Source organism: Pseudophryne corroboree, chromosome 1 (genome assembly GCF_028390025.1).
Source record: "Pseudophryne corroboree isolate aPseCor3 chromosome 1, aPseCor3.hap2, whole genome shotgun sequence".
In the NCBI taxonomy this organism is placed as follows: domain Eukaryota; kingdom Metazoa; phylum Chordata; class Amphibia; order Anura; family Myobatrachidae; genus Pseudophryne; species Pseudophryne corroboree.
In genome coordinates this window covers 326,946,859-326,967,835 of record NC_086444.1, presented here as the reverse complement: position 1 = coordinate 326,967,835, position 20,977 = coordinate 326,946,859, and the positions used below count along the sequence as shown (strand labels likewise).

At 43.5% G+C, this 20,977-nt stretch overlaps 1 protein-coding gene across 1 annotated transcript in view; it reads left to right on the top strand.

Annotated features, from left to right (window-relative positions):
* Positions 1–17,206, top strand: part of SLC15A4 (solute carrier family 15 member 4) — a 99,915-nt gene extending 82,709 nt beyond the window's left edge. Inside the window, exons 5-8 of the mRNA XM_063964605.1 lie at positions 7,387–7,555; positions 11,644–11,799; positions 13,774–13,932; positions 15,900–17,206. Coding sequence (XP_063820675.1) covers positions 7,387–7,555; positions 11,644–11,799; positions 13,774–13,932; positions 15,900–16,033 — 618 coding nt within the window. The 3' untranslated portion in view covers positions 16,034–17,206. The remainder of the gene's footprint in view (positions 1–7,386; positions 7,556–11,643; positions 11,800–13,773; positions 13,933–15,899) is intronic.
* Positions 17,207–20,977: the final 3,771 nt, after the last annotated feature.

Here is a 20,977-nt window from a genome sequence, read left to right as displayed (position 1 = left end):
AATTTCTAAAATGTTATTGGCATTATATCCTTTCCCGCCAGAGGTTAGGGTGCGTTGGGAAACACCCCCTAGGGGGGATAAAGCGCTCACACGCTTGTAAGGGCTCTACCTTCGCCTGAGATGGCCGCCCTTAAGGATCCTGCTGATAGAAAGCAGGAGGGTATCCTAAAAGGTATTTACACACATACTGGTGTTATACTGCGACCAGCAATCGCCTCAGCCTGGATGTGCAGTGCTGGGTTGGCGTGGTCGGATTCCCTGACTGAAAATATTGATACCCTAGATAGGGACAGTATATTTTTGCCTATAGAGCATTTAAAAGATGCATTTTTATATATGCGTGATGCACAGCGGAATATTTGCCGACTGGCATCAAGTCTAAGCGCGTTGTCCATTTCTACCAGTAGAGGGTTATGGACACGTCAGTGGTCAGGTGATGCGTATTCCAAACGGCATTTGGAAGTATTGCTTTATTAAGGGAGGAGTTATTTGGGGTCGGTCTTTCAGACCTGGTGGCCACGGCAACAGCTGGGAATTCCACGTTTGTACCCCAGGTCGCCTCTCAACATGAGAAGACGCTGTATTATCAGGCGCAGTCTTTTCGTGGACAAGCGGGCAAAAGGTTCCTCATTTCTGCCCCGTGACAGAGGGAGAGGAAAAAGGCTGCAGAAATCAGCCAGTTCCCAGGAACAGAAGCCCTCTCCCGCCTCTGCCAAGTCCTCAGTATACGCTGGGGCTTTACAAGCAGAATCCGGCACGGTGGGGGGCCCGTCTCAATGAATTTCAGCGCGCAGTGGGTTCACTCGCAAGTAGACCCCTGGATCCTTCAGGTGATATCTCAGGGGTACAAATTAGAATTCGAGACGTCTCCCCCTCGCCGTTTCCTAAAGTTGGCTTTACCGATGTCTCCTTCTGACAGGGAGACAGTTTTGGAAGCCATTCACAAGCTGTATTCCCAGCAGGTGATAATCAAGATACCCCTCCTGCAACAGGGAACGGGGTATTATTCCACACTGTTGTGGTACCGAAGCCGGACGGCTCGGTGAGACCGATTCTAAATCTAAAATCTTTGAACACTTACGTACAGAGGTTCAAATTCAATATTGAGTCACTCAGAGCAGTGATTGCGAACCTGGAAGAAGGGGACTACATGATGTCTCGGGACATCAAGGATGCTTACCTTCATGTCAAAATTTACCCTTCTCACCAAGGGTACCTCAGGTTTATGGTACAGAACTGTCACTATCAGTTCAGACGCTGCCGTATGGATGGTACACGGCACCCCGGGTCTTTACCAAGGTAATGGCCGAAATGATGATATTCCTTCGAAGGAAGTGAATTTTAGTTATCCCTTCCTTGGACAATTCCCTGATAAGGGTAAGATCCAGGGAACAGTTGGAGGTCGGTGTAGCACTATCTCAGGTAGTGTTGCGGCAGCACGATTGGATTCTCAATATTCCAAAATCGCACCTGGTTCCGACGACGTGTCTTCTGTTCCTAGGGATGATCCTGGACACAGTCCAGAAAAAGGTGTTTCTTCCGGAGGAGAAAGCCAGGGAGTTATCCGAGCTAGTCAGGAACCTCCTAAAACTGAGCCAAGTCTCAGTGCATCAATGCACAAGGGTTCTGGGTAAAATGGTGGCTTCCTACGAAGCAATCCCATTCGGCAGATTCCACGCAAGAACTTTCCAGTGGGACCTGCTGGACAAATAGTCCGGATCGCATCTTCAGATGCATCAGCGGATAACCCTGTCACCAAGGACAAGGGTGTCCCTCCTGTGGTGGTTGCAGAGTGCTCATCTTCTAGAGGGCCGCAGATTAGGCATTCAGGACTGGGTCCTGGTGACCACGGATGCCAGCCTGCGAGGCTGGGGAGCAGTCACACAGGGAAGGAATATCCAGGGCTTATGGTCAAGCCTGGAGACATCACTTCACATAAATATCCTGAAGCTAAAGGACATTTACAATGCCCTAAGCTTAGCAAGACCTCTGCTTCAAGGTCAGCCGGTGTTGATCCAGTCGGACAACATCACGGCAGTCACCCACGTAAACAGACAGGGTGGCACAAGAAGCAGGAGGGCAATGGCAGAAGCTGCAAGGATTCTTCGCTGGGCGGAAAATCATGTGATAGCACTGTCAGCAGTATTCATTCCGGGAGTGGACAACTGGGAAGCAGACTTCCTCAGCACGACCTCCACCCGGGAGAGTGGGGACTTCACCCAGAAGTCTTCCACATGATTAAAAACTCGACAGGTATTGCGCCAGGTCCAGGGACTCTCAGGCAATAAGCTGTAGACGCTCTGGTAACACCGTGGGTGTACCAGTCAGGGTATGTGTTCCCTCCTCTGCCTCTCATACCCAAGGTACTGAGATTGATAAGATGGAGAGGAGTAAGCACTATATTCGTGGTTCCGGATTGGCCAAGAAGGACTTGGTAACCGGAACTTCAAGAGATGCTCACGGAGGATCCGTGGCCTCTACCTCTAAGAAGGGACCTGCTCCAGCAAGGACCCTGTCTGTTCCAAGACTTACCGAGGCTGCGTTTGACGGCATGGCGGTTGAACGCCGGATCCTGAAGGAAAAAAGGCATTCCGGATGAAGTCATCTCTATCCTGATCAAAGCCAGGAAGGATGTAACCGCAAAAACATTATCACCGCAATTGGCGAAAATATGTTGCGTGGTGCGAGGCCAGTAAGGCCCGACGGAGGAAATTCAACTGGGTCGATTCCTACATTTCCTGTAAACAGGGGTGTCTATGGGCCTGAAATTGGGGTCCATTAAGGTTCAAATTTCGGCCCTGTCAATTTTCTTCCAAAAAGAACTAGCTTCAGTCCCTGAAGTTCAGACGTTTGTAAAAGGGGTACTGCATATACAGCCTCCTTTTGTGCCTCCAGTGGCACTTTGGGATCTCAATGTAGTTTTGGGTTCCAAAAGTCACATTGGTTTGAACCACTTAAATCTGTGGAGTTAAAATATCTCACATGGAAAGTGGTCATGCTGTTGGCCCTGGCCTGGGCCAGGCGCGTGTCAGAATTGGCGGCTTTATCCTGAAAAAGCCCTTATCTGATTTTCCATTCGGACAGGGCGGAATTGAGGACTCGTCCTCAGTTTCTCCCCAAGGTGGTTTCAGCGTCTCACCTGAACCAACCTATTGGTGGTGCCTGCGGCTACTGGGGACTTGGAGGCCTCCAAGTTGCTAGACGTTGTCAGTGCCCTGAAAATATATGTTTCCAGGACGGCTGGAGTCAGGAAATCTGACTCTCTGTTTATCCTGTGTGCACCCAACAAGCTGGGTGCTCCTGCTTCTAAGCAGACTATTGCTCGTTGGATTTGTAGTACAATTCAGCTTGCACATTCTGTGGCAGGCCTGCCACAGCCAAAAATCTGTAAATGCCCACTCCACAAGGAAGGTGGGCTCATCTTGGGCGGCTGCCCGAGGGGTCTCGGCTTTACAACTTTGCCGAGCAGCTACTTGGTCAGGAGCAAATACGTTTGTAAAATTCTACAAAATTGATATCCTGGCTGAGGAGGACCTGGAGTTCTCTCATTTGGTGCTGCAGAGTCATCCGCACTCTCCCGCCCGTTTGGGAGCTTTGGTATAATCCCCATGGTCCTTACGGAGTCCCCAGCATCCACTTAGGACGTTAGAGAAAATAAGAATTTACTTACCGATAATTCTATTTCTCATAGTCCGTAGTGGATGCTGGGCGCCCATCCCAAGTGCGGATTGTCTGCAATACTTGTACATAGTTATTGTTACAAAAATCGGGTTGTTATTGTTGTGAGCCATCTTTCAGAGGCTCCTCCTGTTATCATGCTGTTAACTGGGTTCAGATCACAGGTTATACGGTGTGATTGGTGTGGCTGGTATGAGTCTTACCCGGGATTCAAAATCCTTCCTTATTGTGTACGCTCGTCCGGGCACAGTATCCTAACTGAGGCTTGGAGGAGGGTCATAGGGGGAGGAGCCAGTGCACACCAGATAGTCCTAAAGCTTTCTTTAGATGTGCCCAGTCTCCTGCGGAGCCGCTATTCCCCATGGTCCTTACGGAGTCCCCAGCATCCACTACGGACTATGAGAAATAGAATTATCGGTAAGTAAATTCTTATTTTTACCTCATTCTGACCATTTAGTTGACATAAGTCAGAAGTCCTGGGACAATCCAGGAAAGAAATTCACGCCTCACAAGAAGATTCTGGCTCGCTATCCCCTCGCTGCGGAGCGAAGTAAAAATTGGGAAACACCCCCGCCAGTGCATTCGCAGGTGGCGCGGCTGGTGGTATCCTCAGCTCTGCCAGTAACTACTGTCACATCTCTGAAAGAACCGACGGATAAGCGTGTGGAGGGTTGTTTAAAGGCGATTAAAAAACCCTAGCAGGTGCTGCGCATTGGCCCGCCATTGCAGCGACATGAGCTGCAGAGGCTATTGAAGCGTGGGCTCAGGAGTTGGAAGCTGAGATGTCTTCCAACGCTTCTGATCATGCTACACAATGCTTATAGTATATTGTCACAGCTTCTCATTACATTAAAGAAGTGACTTCTGATGCCGGTATTCTGCTTCTACGTCCATACTGTCTTTTTTTTTTTTTTTTTTCTTGCTTAGAAATATCCCTCCCTTTCGAGCACCTGAATGATATCATTAAGCTGATTGGGCATCTACCATTATATATGTACGTCCATACTGGCTCACCGGATTCTATGGTTGCGGTCCTGGTCTGTGGATCTGGACTCTAAGAAAATCCTGGAGGTACTCCCTTTTAATGGAGACATCCTTTTTGGAGAAGACCTCAACAAGATAGTGGCTTCTGCTAAAACAGCTTGTCTACCTAGTACTGCTCCTTCTGTACCGAAGGCTAAGAGTACTTCCTTTCGCTCCTTTCGTCCTTCAGGGAAAGCAAAGGATCAGGCGTACCCGAAACAGACTTGCACGTCCAAACCCAAACGGGCCTGGGCTGCTGGTCAGCCTGCTTCCAAGACTGACAAGCCTGCCGCATGACGGGGCGGGCCTCCCTCTGAGGGATCCCAGGGTGGGGGGCCGACTTCTAGGGTTTACCCAGGAATGATTGAAAACCACTTCCGATGCCTTGGTACGGGAAGTCATCACTCAGGGTTACACCGTATCCTTCAAAAAGCGTCCCCCTCATCAATTTTGCCTGACAGACGTCCCTTCGGATCTTGTGAAGGCAAAAACTCTTCATTCGGTGGTACAGTCCCTCCTGGACACAGGAGTGGTAGTACAGGTGCCTCTGGCTCAGAGAGGCAAGGGCTACTATTCACCGCTGTTCCTAGTCCAGAAACTGAATGGGTCCTCTCGGCCCATTTTCAACCTTAAGTCCTTGAACAAATTTGTGAGGGTCTCCAAGTTTCGTATGGAAACTCTTCGCTCTATTGTTCTGGCATTGGAACCTGAGGATTATATGGTCTCCCTGGACGTACAGGATGCTTACCTGCATATTCCCATTGCAATGTTACATCAGCAATACCTGAGGCTTGCGGTTGGCAACCTCCATTACCAGTTTTGGGCGTTACCTTTTGGTTTGACCACGGCTCCGCGAGTCTTCACCAAGGTCATTGTGGTACTCCGCCGTCAAGGGGTCAGGATCCTACCGTACCTGGACGGCTTGTTGATCCTGGCAAATTCCCTCCTACGCCATCTGGATCTGACCATCCAGTTTCTGCAAGCCCATGGGTGGCTCATCAGTTGGAAGAAATCTTCCCTGGTCCCTGCTCAGAGCATGGTGAACCTGGGGGCGTTGTTGGATACTCACAGCCAGCGGTTGTTCTTGTCTCAGGAGAAGGTCCTGAAGCTTCAGGACAGTATTCGATGCTTCCTATCTCGTCCGCAAGTGTCGATACATTCGGCGATGTAAGTGCTAGGTCTCATGGTGTCGTCTTTTGACATGGTGGAGTACGCTCAATTCCATTCCCGCCCTCTGCAGAAGCTGATTCTTGCCAAGTGGGACGGCCTGCCTCACCGGGTCATGTCTCAAATGATCTCATTGTCTACGGAGGTCCGTCTGTCACTGAGCTGGTGGCTTCATGACCAACGATTGAGCAGGGGTCGTCCCTTCTGGATCTCCAACTAGGTCCTTCTGACGACTGATGCCAGTCTGAGAGGTTGGGGCGCGGTGTTGGAGCAACACTCCCTTCAGGGTCGGTGGACCCAAGTAGGAGTCTCTCCTCCCGATAAACAATCTGGAATTGCGGGCGGTGTTCAACTCATTGAACTTGGCCCAGCATTTAATACAGAACAGACCTGTTCAAGTACAGTCACACAACGCCACCACGGTGTCATACATCAATCATCAAGGCGGCACTCGAAGCCGCATGGCAATGAGGGAAGTATCACGGATTCTTCATTGGGTGGAACGCCATCTGCCAGCCATATCGGACTCTCAGTCGTCAGGATGTACACGCCGGAGAGTGGAGCCTCCATCCAGAAGTGTTTCAACTCCTCGTGGACAGGGGTGTACCCCGCAGCAGAAAACAAGATTTAAGGTAAGTTACCGTTGTTAAATCTCTTTCTGTGATCTACACTGGGCTCCACCGGGCGCCCACCCTGATGCACTTAGCTTCTTTTGTGTTGGTATGGCATTAGCCGCTGACACTTTCTCCTGTCGTGAGAGTGTGGTGTATGTGGCTACTAACAGTTGTCGTCTCTTTTGCCTGCTACTGCATTGGACTGGTTAACAAAACTGAGCTCCTGTGCACGGAGGCGGGGTTATAGAGGAGGCGGCGCTATGCATTCTGGAAACAGTCAAAGCTTTTAGCCTGTTAGTGCCTCGAATCAAGATCCTACTCTACACCCTAATGTCATTCCCTGTGGTGCCCAGTCGACCTCGCAGAAAGATTTAACAACGGTAAGTTCTTACCATAAATCTCGTTATAATTTTACTTTTTCTGTTGAATTGCTTAGGCTCCTATGAAGGAGAAAATCAGAAGTGACCATTTACAGATTTACATTACATGGCAGCCCATGTTTTAGTATGTGGGGAGATGTGATCAGCATTGAAGAGTGATAAAGTACTAGCCAATCAGCTCCTAACTGCCATGTTACAGGGTGTTCAAAAATAACTGGAGCTGATTGGTTATTCGTTTCCCCTTCCACGTTATCGCTCTCCAAGGCTTAGTACATCTGCCACACAGTATATGTTTTTTGGAAGCCCGCTTGGGAAGTCTCTTGAGACACTGAGGAAGAGAAGGAGCTCTATGATATAGCATCAGGTGGTATTTGTTTAAAGTATCTGTCTCTACCTATTTAGAATGGGCTCCTACACATATATTGGAGTATTTATAAAGCAATTATTTGTAAAATTCAGTATTTTCCTACTTAACACATTTTAGTGATAAGGATTGCCTGCATTTATTATGTTTTGTATTACAGTTTCCTGCTGCATGGCTTACTATGTTTGATGCGGTACTTATTTTGCTCCTGATACCTCTGAAAGATAAATTAGTGGACCCGTACTTGAAAAAGAGAGGCTTATTACCATCATCCCTGAAGAGAATTGCTGTTGGAATGTTTTTTGTAACCTGTTCAGTCCTAGCTGCTGGTAAGAATCAATTTAAATAATATATGCAGCCTGACTGAATTCATTTAAGTGTTATCATTACAAGTCTGTAACCCCAATATGGCAGTATCCTGCAGCAGTTTGATTACCTATGGCAGGGTCCAACACCATTCCTGTGCTGATGCACAGGTGCCCCTGTGGGTCATGGGAAGCATGCTTGCTACCTAAGCAATCTGCTCCTACAGTACATTTGCACATTGGCTGTAAGTGAGACATGAAGTAAATCCTGCTGCAGGTGAGGAGACAACTCATTCAATCAGCTGATTTTCTAAACTTGGGCCTGACTAAGGCCTAGGGCACCAGGGCAACACTAATATAACCAAGCTGTAGGATACTTGATTAGCTTCTATGTACATACATTTTTAATAAAAAGAGGGCATATTAAGAATACCAATAAGCTGCATTTATTCAACATTTTTTATATGTTCTACATTAAGAGAATCTACCTGTACAATCATGAGGATCAGTAGCTTCACTCTATTTGAAATGCCTTTGGGGAGAAGTGAAGGCAGAAGTGGCATAGCCTTTGTATGCATTAGGCTTTAGTACTTTTCCAGCAAATACAGCAGGGTGAATAGAGCATAAAAATGTATAGATTGTGTGTGTGTGTATGTATGTGATAGATAGATATAGATATAGATATATATAATGCTCAAAAACATAACACACCCTAGATTTGAATGAATGAAATATTCTTATTAAATACTTTGTTCTTTACATAGTTGAATGTGCTGACAACAAAATCACACAAAAATTATCAACGGAAATCAAATTTATTACCCCATGGAGGTCTGGATTTGGAGTCACCCTCAAAATGAAAGTGGAAAAACACACTGACCCAACTTTGATGTAATGTCCTTAAAACAAGTCAAAATGAGGCTCAGTAGTGTGTGTGGCCTCCACGTGCCTGTATGACCTCCCTACAACCCACACAAGTGGCTCAGGTAGTGCAGCTCATCCAGGATGGCACATCAATGCGAGCTGTGGCAAGAAGGTTTGCTGTGTCTGTCAGCGTAGTGTCCAGAGCATGGAGGCGCTACCAGGAGACAGGCCAGTACATCAGGAGACGTGGAGGAAGCCGTAGGAGGGCAACAACCCAGCAGCAGGACCGCTACCTCCGCCTTTGTGCAAGAAGGAACAGGAGGAGCACTGCCAGAGCTCTGCAAAATGACCTCCAGCAAGCTACAAATGTGCATGTGTCTACTCAAACGATCAGAAACAGACTTCATGAGGGCCCGACGCCCACAGGTGGGGGATGTGCTTACAGCCCAACGCCGTGCAGGACGTTTGGCATTTGCCAGAGAACACCAAGATTGGCAAATTCGCCACTGGCGCCCTGTGCTCTTCACAGATGAAAGCAGGTTCTCACTGAGCACATGTGACAGACGTGACAGAGTCTGGAGACGCCAAGGAGAACGTTCTGCTGCCTGCAACATCCTCCAGCATGACCGGTTTGGCAGTGGGTCAGTAATGGTGTGGGGTGGCATTTCTTTGGGGGGCCGCACAGCCCTCCATATGCTTGCCAGAAGTAGCCTGACTGCCATTAGGTACCGAGATGAGATCTTCAGAACCCTTGTGAGACCATATGCTGGTGCGGTTGGCCCTGGGTTCCTCCCAATGCAAGACAATGCTAGACCTCATATGGCTGGAATGTGTCGGCAGTTTCTGCAAGACAAAGGCATTGATGCTATGGACTGGCCCGCCCGTTCCCTAGACCTGAATCCAATTGAGCACATCTGGGACATCATGTCTCGCTCCATCCACCAATGCCACATTGCACCACAGACTGTCCAGGAGTTGGCGGATGCTTTAGTCCAGGTCTGGGAGGAGATCCCTCAGGAGACCATCCGCCACCTCATCAGGAGCATGCCCAGGCGTTGTATGGAGGTCATACAGGCACGTGGAGGCCACACACACTACTGAGCCTCATTTTGACTTGTTTTAAGGACATTACATCAAAGTTGGATCAGCTTGTAGTGTGTGTTTCCACTTTAATTTTGAGTGTGGCTCCAAATCCAGACCTCCATGGGGTAATAAATTTGATTTCCATTGATCATTTTTGTGTGATTTTGTTGTCCGCACATTCAACTATGTAAAGAACAAAGTATTTAATAAGAATATTTCATTCATTCAGATCTAGGATGTTATTTTAGTGTTCCCTTTATTTTTTTTGAGCAGTGTGTGTGTGTGTGTATATGTGTGTGTGTATATGTGTGTGTATGTGTGTGTGTATAACAGTCCACTGTAGGTGGCACACTGGTCACAAAAGGTACAAAACAGCAGGTTGCAGCAACAACGTTTCGAAGTTTATTCTTCGTCCTCAGGTAACCTGAGGACGAAGAATAAACTTCGAAACGTTGTTGCTGCAACCTGCTGTTTTGTACCTTTTGTGACCAGTGTGCCGCCTACAGTGGACTGTTGTATTGACCCGTGGCTCTGCGGGTCTAGGAGGGCACCGGGACTGAGTTATTTGTACCTGGGAGTGCTGCCAAAAGTCGTGTGTGTGTGTATATGTATATATATATGTATATATGTATATATATATATATATATATATATATATATATATATATATATATATATATATATATATATATATATAAAAAAATCACTTTTGCTAGAAACACGAGTTAAAGTTTCTGGGGTGTAGGGTTATGGGCCCTACACACTAGAAGATAACACTGCACTGAACGATATGGACCTAACGAGAACTCCCGTCAATTTATTGAATGAATCACATGAAAATACTGCAGTCATGACTCATGGAGATAAATGTCACATATGTACAAATTTGGTCATAACAAAGATCTGCCAGTGAGTGGCGAGTCCATGTGACAGGTTTGCTTAGCTTCTTTACCTCCTCAGTAAGCATTAGTATACACGAAACTACCAAAGGTCATGGGGTAGCCGAATGTAAAGGTAATAGTAGGTGGCGCATCTTAACATCTTGGAAATGCTTAGATCTGCAGTCGTTATCTGAGATCTTGTCAGTCAGTTTGAACACATTCTAGGCTACTTATGGCAAGGTGATGTGAATTATCGGCATTCGAACCGGGTATGATAGTGGGAGCCTAACTCCAGTTACTGACCACGGGTGCTTATTGATCATGACCAGTGGCATCTGGCCAGAATTAACTGTGGTAGCAGACAAGCAACACTTGCTCAAATCACATCCCACGTTCAATGCAGGAGGTACCAAATGCGTATACAGCAGGTCAGTGCAGCATTTTTTAGCATCCATGGGCTATGTGAGCAGAAGACCCGCTAGAGTGCCCCTGTTACACTACGATAACCGGATACAGAGCATCACCTGAGCTTGAGATATCGCTAATTCGACTGTGGAGGACTGTCAACGTGGTGTGGTCAAATGAGTCACAGTTCCAGTTGTTTCGGGCTGCTGGTAGGGTTTGAGTGTGGTGCAGACCTCATGAGGCCATGGACCCCAGTTGTCAACAAGGCACCAACTAGGCTGGTGGCGGCTCCATAATGGTCCGTTCACGTGGCATGGATCTTGGGTCCGTTCCCACCCAAGAATCTGCATCTACAATTATCAGGGAGCTGTGTGAAGCTATCCAGATGGCATTGGTCAACATCTCTCCAAAGGTCTTCCGTCCACTTGTGGAATCGATACCACGTTAAGTTGCTGTTCTTTGCTGGGCTAGAGGTGGTCCTACATGATACGAAGCGCTATCCCATGACTCTTTGCATTTAAGTGTAATGTCAGTGTTTATTTTGCAATTAAAAGTCCTTACTCAAGACGGCAATTGTAGAAGATTAGTTATTACCAGTAACTTGTAAAGCGAAGCATATTCTGTTGCACTTTACAGTTGGTTAACAAACTGTAATAAAACAGGACTGGTTAATAACAGACAGACATTGCGGTAAGAAGGCCCTGCTCGCAAGCTTACATTCTATAGAGGAGATAAAAATTTGCTTTCTCTCGTTTTACCTGCTTATGCAATATATAGGTCTGTCGTATTTTTATTTACTTTTTTTTTTTTTTTTTTTTTTGTAAGAACGTTAATGCTTGTTCTCCAATTTTTTTTTTTCTTAATGTTGAAATTATGTAGGTATTCTTGAAAGTAAAAGGTTGGAGATTGTGGCAGTGGATAAAAAGACCCAAAAGATTGGAAATGTCACATATTATGCTGCTGATCTTGCCATATGGTGGCAGCTGCCTCAGTATCTGCTAATTGGAATTAGTGAAATATTTGCAAGTATAGCAGGTAAGTAATACAGTTGCTTAAAAGGGATCACAACGTTTTAAGGGGGTAATGCAATTAATGGCAGAACCTTGAGCACCTTGAGTCTTGTTGGGGAAAGAGCGCTATGTAATGAAATTTATCATTATTAATAATAACCTTTGGGTGAGGGATATGCAGGCAGGGAAATATTTGTTTTAGCTTGCAACCCTATAGAGATGCAAGCGAAAAAACGAGCTATTTCCATACCGTAATTACAGCAAATTTGCGGAACCCTGTGCAAACTGAATCTGGCCATGATGTTTCCAAAAAGACAAGTACACTGATATTGGACCTTTATGCGCCTATTTTACACTCCCGGAATTCTTAAATTCTCCGAATTTACACCTGTTTATTTTGTAACTGTTCCTTCATTACAGGGTGCATTGCATGGGTTAACTTCGCATTATATATATATATATATATATATATATATATATATATAATATTTATATTCCTACATGTAGTGTTGGGGATGTCAGTCACTGGTGGTCCCTGTACCACGTGTACGAGCCCATATGCACAACCAGAAGCGCCGCTCTATCTGTATATATATTGGGAAAAGCTATAATACCCTCTACCATGCAGTGATTTCAACAGTCCTTATCCTGGAAATAAAGCACTTGTTAGACTTTTAGCTGTATCTCAAGCATTTCTCTTGTTACTGTTGTGAAGCATTCAGGATTAGATTACTGCCTGTATTAACACTTTCTGAACTGGCTAAATGTATTTCCACTTTTTTACAGTATGTTTTAAAGCACTCACTGGAATTTGGGTATTTCATTGCTGGCAGATGATATTTCATTATTTGTGTTTAAACCTCATATAAAGTATCTTTGTCTAATGCAGTGTTTGTGCTGTATTGTAATGCTGTCTGCAGGCTGTGAATGGTACTGCAGCGTTCAACCTATGTTGTATTCTATTTCTAACTTGTATTATGACAAAGTTGCAGCCATTAACTCTTTCACACCGGTGTAATTTGATAAAAATAGTCCTTTTCATATTCTAATTGAATAACTGTGAAACTCATTTAAAGGACTTTTGAATGTCATGCATCCCACGTTTATTTAGTTGTCCTAAATGTACCTTTTTTTAATTGTATTTTTATCACATTTAAATGTTTGTGGAAAAAGTACTTTCAATATACAATTATTTTTCATTACATCCTTGCTAATTGTATAATCTCCAGGTGTAAATAGAAATTGAAAAAGCAAACCTGAGAGTACCAAATAACTGCTGGCTATGCTGGCCTAAAATTGTCCGGTTGTTCCATCCCATTTTATTCCATCGGGATTAGCAAACCCCTTTTTGTTTTTTCAATGCCGGGCAGCGTTGAGACTCCTCAGGAGGCTGGCGCTGCCCGGCTCCCCGTACGCACTGCCCCGCGGAAAGTGGACACACCCTACCTGTACTGACGATGGATAGTTGTGTGAGCTGGGCGGGAGAGGGGCGACATTGAAAACAAACCAATCTTTGGAATCCCGGGATTGATCATTTTTCAATCCCGATTCCCGGAATTAAAAGAATGGCCTGGGATTGTCCTCCCTACTGCTGTCATATGTGGTTGATTATATGTCATCTTTTGCATATCCAAGCACACTTGTGGCATTCTCTCCACAAATAATATTTGATTTCCTTTTGTAAAGTTCTTCCCAACACTATTGCAGAATTTCAATCAAATTTGTTGTTTTCCTTTTGTGGGTTGCCTTGTTTTTACCTTTCAGTCCAGTTTATCCCGAACTAGTCTGCAGAATACCGTGGTCCTTAATTAAAATAATGATTACGACGTATTCTTATGTTAGATATATAGAGATAGATATATATTATAATTTATTGACATTAGCTTTCCCTAGACCAAAATAGAAGTTATGGTGTGAAAAAGAATTAACATGAATAGTGATGCTTTTGTGAGAAGTTGGGGCTTGTGTACATATAACACCTTGTTTTCTTTCCTAATAGGACTGGAATTTGCGTATTCTGCAGCACCCAAGTCAATGCAGAGTGCTATTATGGGGTTATTCTTTTTCTTTTCTGGTATTGGTTCGTTTGTTGGCTCTGGACTTCTTGCCTTGGTGTCCTTGCCTTCAGTTGGGTGGATGAGCAGTCATGAAGATCAAGGTAATTGATTGCAGTATAAAAGTAAAGGTGTAATAAGTTAACAAACACACATCTGAACAGTGTCATTTCACAGTTTCAGTACCTTTTTTAAAGGGGATTTCCAAACCTCCTCCTATGGTAGGATTTAGTTGGGGAACCCCATCCGATCAGACACCCACATCACTCAAAAAAGAAATAAATGAAGCGCCCGTGTCAGTATTGAACAGATTATTATTCTTTTAAATAACAACAATTGAGCCCACGTTCGCTTGACTCAAGGGGCTGTATACACCCCTATAACTAGACAATCAATAGACAACAAAAGAAAAGAGCCAAGCGCTCATGGGTTCATGCTAATGTTCAAAATAAACGTATTCAGAGCCGGTAATTATATTTATTAAAAAGATTTGTTTATTAATACTTGTAATAACATCGATAGTTAATATCCTAAAATATTGAATGCACCTTATACAATGAATTGATACTTTTCCTTGCTGGCCAGCAGTTTTGTTATTGGCAAAAGAGAATCAGCTTCCCTCTATGAGGAGTATTTCACTTCAGAGGCTGCGTTGTAACACTGTCAGTATTTGAAACTTAGTATCAGTCAGTATGGTAACTGTTGCACATGAAAAGTGTAACGGTGTAACGGCTGCAGAAAGCGTTTAAATGTATCCAATTACCTCCTTTGTAAATACAGCGGTGTGGTCCTGCCCCCTATGCTGAGCGTCCTCGGCAGTGTCTGTCTGATTTGTCCACGGGGGTTGCTCTATCTTCTCACCGGCTGTAAGTGCAGATAATTCCGTAGGAGGAAGGATGTGGAGACTATCTTTTGGTACAACCGTTTATTCCATCACAAAATGGCAGAGCTCGTAGCGGGATGGACAGATGGCACAAGTCCGATGTTACTCCCGCTCTGCTGAGACCGTACACCTCCGTGCTAGCCAAAAACACTGCTGCAGCGACGAACTGGTGGGCGGAGACTGAAGAGTTTCTGATTTAGCAATGCTGAATAAGATGCACACAGCTGCTGTGAATGGAGAGGTGCGTGAATAGGGCTATCACTTCCATCTGCAGCTGCAAAGGAACACACCTGTTATCCACAGGAAGCATTGAGGTGTGTGATTTAGGGGAAGATTTATCAAAGAGTGGAGAGAGAAGGTATTAACCAGCTCCTAACTGTCCTTTTTCAAACACAGCCTGTAACGTGGCAGTTAGGAACTGATTGGTACTTTATCTCTGTCCACTGTATCTCTCTTCAAAGCTTAGTAAATAGACCCATCTCACTGCATATTTATATTCTGATACTCGTGTCTCCAATGCTAAGAGAAATTTGAGGTCTTAATGACCCTATATAATATTATACCAGACAGAAAATCATTTAATGTAGGCCTATTAAGAAGAAATCATTCTGGAAACTAAAGATCTAAACTCTGACCAGTTCAGTGTTTCTAGACATCCACCTGGAACTCTGATGGCTACCTCCACTTTGAATAGGCTTTAATGGAGACGGCACTATAGAACGTATTTTCCATCTACTGCTTCTCTTATAATCTCTGTAACAATGAACAGTTGCTTTTAATCCTGAACATCTCTCCAGTTAAGCTCTCAAGGGTTAGGGCTGTTCAGGGAATATAAATCTGTTGTGTGGAGGTCCGAGGGGGCAGTAGGTGCAATTCCATGTGTTCTAGCATAAGTCTGTTGCAGATGAGGTTAGCAGATCCATCTAAATGTGCTTTTACGTATAAATGTACAGTTGTATTTAGTGTTCCCTGCTGCTAATATACATGGATTTTCTACTTTGGCTAACAGGGTCCCCGTAACAGGTTTTTAGTCTAGGAGTGGTTACACACTAATTAATTTTTCCGATGATGAGAAAGGGACCAAAGAGAATTTATCATCCATGACGCAGAGCCATTTTGAATATTGAATTTCTGCAATATTAATGAAATTTGTTGTTATTGTAAACTGTTTTTTTTATTTATTTTTAGGTAACATCAACGAATGTCACCTGAACTATTATTTCTTCCTACTGGCTGCAATACAGGCAGCAACCCTCCTGTTATTTCTCATCATTTCTGTGAAATATGAGCGCCAGCAGACTAAAGCAAATGGGAAGTTATAAGAATAAGAAGAAATGTTTATGGAGCATTTGTTGAACGAGCAGCTTGGTTGGAAGAGTGGCGGCAATGTTCTTTAGGATGCCCATCTACAATGTACACAGCTCCAAGTGCCCTTTTCATCAAAGTGGAGACTTTGTTTTAAAGCTCACTCTTGTTGCACTACTCTGAAACTGCAGGACGGTTCTAAATCTAGATACTGTTTTACGCGCTGGATGTCGGTATATTTAGTCATTGGCTGGTGGGCTCTAGTTTGTTGCAAGACTTCATAGTGGTCTACTAAAGGTCATGATATATATTGGCTAAACTAAAATTGTGATGTGTGAAATAATGTAGTAGGACTAACCACAATGGGCTTTTTGATGGCACCTGAATGCCTCGTATGTTTTTTTTTTTTAATTATTATTAACTTTGCCTTTTGCTACTACTGTTTTATCTGTTGTCCTGGTCATTGAAGGCTTTTTTTTTCCTCCTGTTCAATATTTAGTTTACAACTTCTAATCGAGATTGATATTGGCCAAGCATATGGTTCTAGAGTACTGTGCATCCACCATATAGTAAATCAAATAATGCACATCTTCTATACGGTGGTATAAGGATTACTAATCCCATGCGTTGCGTGTTAAGGTATAGCACCTCACGGCCTGTGTACAGTATGCGTAAATTCTAACGTGTTGCTACCTTGTCTTCTCAATGGGGTATCGTCTAAGAATATAGTGTCTGTGCAATTTATAAAAAATGTCTATTACATTTTTACTAAATGGAGGATTTAATGATCATTGACCGTGAATTACAGTACATAGGAGGGCAAGAGGAGAGATTTTTCAAATCCAATATTTAGTATTGTTTATTATATTATGTCAATATTACCAAATGCCTACAGCAGTGGTTCCCAAAACCAGCCTACAAAGCACGCAGGCAGGGTTTAAAGATATCCATGGCTAAACACTGATGGTTAAATCAAACTGACAGTACTAATTAAGTCAGCTGTGGCCAAACATGGATATTCCCAGAACCTGGGCCATTAGGGTGCCTGGAGCATTGTGTTTAGGAAGCTCTGGCCTACAAGTAAATTAGCGGCATATTTAAAAATGATCCATTTTCCTTTCCTCCATAAGTTTGTGGCTTCACGCTCTGCTGCATGAGGACAAGTTTACAGCATGGCCAAGGTTCATTTTTATACAGCTACTTTTTATCTGTAACATGTAGACATAGGGATGATCAGTCTGTTCAGCTCTTTCATTGATTGGAAAGTGCTCACATTGCCAGGGTTATCCTCCATCTCTTTTTAATTTACCATTATGTATTTCTTATAGTATTGTAAAATTGAGCATCCTCTGATATTCTGCTATTTCATATGCCTATTACTTGTTTCACCAGTTGATTGCCCTTATCCACTACAGTATGACTGACCCTAGCCATGAATGTAAGCAGATTGGATTTTTTCTTTCTTTTTTTTTCCTTTCCTTTTTTATGAAGCAAAATCCCCCCCCCCTTCCCTTACCAAGTTTCTCTGCAAAGGTTTTGATATGGTTCTGAAACATCATGCTCATTCTAGGTACAGTGTGCTAATCAATGAGGAGGGCATATTTTAATTTTGGAGGATATCATTCTAGACTGTACTGTGGCTGTAGTACATCACGTCTGAAATGTTGCCCTTCAAAATTGAAATATGCGCTCCTCAGTGATCAGCACTCTGCACCTAGAGTGAACACTAAAACAAATTTATTAGACTTATTTTAATGTATGAATATTTACTACTAACAATCATGACTCGCACCAGTGCCATACACTAGTATATATATGTATGTATGTATGTATGTATGTATGTGTAAAGAGTTTGCTCATCCTCCATTTAGTTAAATGTGATGGGTGTCTGAGAACAAACTTTAACCTGGAGATGGCATAAGGAAGTGATAAACCAGTGATATGTGCAAGGTGATAAACGAACCAGCCAATCAGCTCCAATATGTAAATTAACAGTAAGGAGCTGATTGGCTGGTGCATTTATCACCTTGCATAGATCACTGGTTTATCACTTCCTTATGCCTTCTCCAGGTTAATACATCTGCCCCTTTGAGTTTAATTGCACCTGTTAATTCAACAAGACATGCTAGAACAGGTTGAGTATCCCATATCCAAATATTCCGAAATACGGAGTTTTTTTAGCGAGATAGGGAAACCTTTGTTTTCTGATGGCTTAATGTACACAAACTTTGTTTACTACACAAAGTTATTAAAAATATTGTATTAAATGACATTCAGGCTGTGTGTATATGAAACATAAATGAATTGTGTGAATGTACACACACTTTGTTTAATGCACAAAGTTATTAAACATATTGGCTAAAATTACCCTCAGGCTGTGTGTATAAGGTGTATATGATACATACATGTATTCTGTGCTTAGACTTGGGTCCCATTGACATGATATCTTATTATGGTATGCAGTTATTCCAAAATACGGAAAAATCTGATATCCAAAACACTTATGGTCCCAAGCATTTTGGATAAGGGATACTCAACCTGTAGTACATCTGGTATGTTCATGTATTGCTATGAAGGGGTGCAGGTGCCAGTAGGGTATCCTGACTTAATTAGGATCATAGAACGCTTTCTTTATTCGCAGTGATCAATAAATCTACAGTGACTATCTCAACAGTGACTGTGTAGTCAGGAGAAAGTGGACCTCTGGATCCTTAGCTACAGTCATTATAACTTTAAACATGCTCCTAAAGTGGTATGTTTAAAATAATAAAGCCCACGCGTTTACAGTTCTTTACATAGTTAACTGGGTCTGGGTCAGTGCTGGCATTCTCCTGTGTACTTGGTCATAGTCGATATAGCAACTGTTGACTTTGTAACGGCATCCCCTCCAGGGAGCACCCAACACATACTGTATATTGGTTGTCTGTTTTATTTAATCCCCCCCCCCCCCCCCCCAAATATACACCAAGTACTGTTAGTTTAGAAAACTTCCTCAATGTATAATGCGACTGTGGACTTACGGCTGGGTGTTCACCACAGCGATGTTGGCACAACAAATTGTTTACATCGTTATGTGTGTACCCATGATTTGCGCGCTCAAGCCGGTCACTAGAGATCTTCTGACGGATCTTGCTAACAGATGAGATCGCTAGTGACCTGATGGAGTGCGAATGAATGACAGAACGATATATGTTGTTCCATCCTTCATATGTGTATGCCCAATCCCCGCTGGTCCGGGCTGAAAGGAATTCTGCCTGACCATCGGTATAATTGGCCATCTCTCAGGTGTGTAACCGGCCTTATACATAATATTTATCAATCTGCTTCAATAATTCGCTAGTGATCAGGTATCTCTGCCAGTGATCATAATCATTTCGCTCTTTTCTGACGTGTCCTATCAAGTACATCTATTTTCTTGATTTAATGCTGCACCTCAGGGTTTTAAACTGATCGTTTTGCTGATTTTTTTTTTTTTTTTTTATTTTTTTTTTACTGCACAAATGTAAAATTGAGATTTTATGACTAAATTGTACATACAAAGAGTGTTTATTGTACTTCTCTTGCCTTTTTGGAACAGTGCCATATATAATTTTTTTTAATGTTTGTCAACAAATAAAACTATTTTTACTTGGGTTTTTTTGTTTTTTTCTTGTGAGTGGAAGTCAGTGACTTGGAATGTAGGTCAGACTTCAGTAGAAAAATGTGTGCATAGATCTTGTGACGAAGAGTTTACATTGTAGTAAGAGTCTTATCTTCCTATGGATGCAAAGAAGATGGGGTGAGGGGATAAGTTCCAATTTAAAGTTTGAAATCTAGTCAAAATATAAGAAGGATATAAATGAGAAGACTAAAATGATGGGGATGTTCGTGAGTCAGATCGACATTGGTGTGCTTGTGTTTTACTGCAGTTGCGTCTGCGACTTTAGGCTAATGCTGCTACAAAACCCTTCCCTACTGTGCATCTGTGTGTCTGAAGGTACAAGGACTGAGGCACCTACTGACAGCGTATATAGACGCTGCATTACTTTAGATGCAGCATTGAAATTTAAACCTCTATGGGAGTATGGCCTACTATGAAATCGCTTGAGTGTCTGTGTGCGTAACTGACTTCAGGAACATGCCTGCTACACTTCCATAAAATGTAACATCTCTGTGGTGACCCAGGTGAGAGATGTTGTGAATCCAATAGAATAGAGTATTTGGAGGAGGAGGAGGGAGTGGTCACTGGTGTCCAATGTCGCTGTGAAGCCATGGAGTAAAACAATAGACTACTGACCTTTTGGTTTTAACCTAGAGATCATTGGTGACTTTGATAAATGAAGTTTAAGTGGAATTAAGAGCCCAAAAGCCAAATTGCAGTCAATGGAAAGGAATTATTTGAGGAAATTGTAAATCAGTTACTCAAGCAACTTGGGAGGCAAAGGGGAGAAGCAAGCAGGATGTACATGAGATGCTCTTAACAGAGGGTTCCATAAGAATAGGTGAGAGAACTTGACCAGGTGGGGCTTTATGTGAGCATCCTTGGGGACTTCCTTCCTTTGGTATTAGCACCCCTCCCATTCATCCTCAGGTGTTTTAATTAGCTGGGTTCCTGCATTTCAGATTACATTGATAATGCCCTAATTAGAGGTAAGTCCTGGATAAATTTATAGAATGTGACCGTATTAGGAATGTTAGGGACCCATGTGATGAAGTCACCTGGCTGCGGTACATGGGCCCACCTATTTGCGCAAATGTGTGCTAAGAACTTCAATTATACTCCATGTTAATTGTGAGGGTTTATTTAAATTATTTTTACTATCAGTGTTCCTAGTGCTTGGAGTGTGCATCTGCACCTCTCTTCCTCTAGCAAAGTATAAGAAGCTTCAGCATGATGGCACCCCTTGATGTTTTTAGTAATAGGGTGTGCAGTCCAGGCCCCCCCCCCCCCCCCCCCACACACACACACACACTTTTTCCAT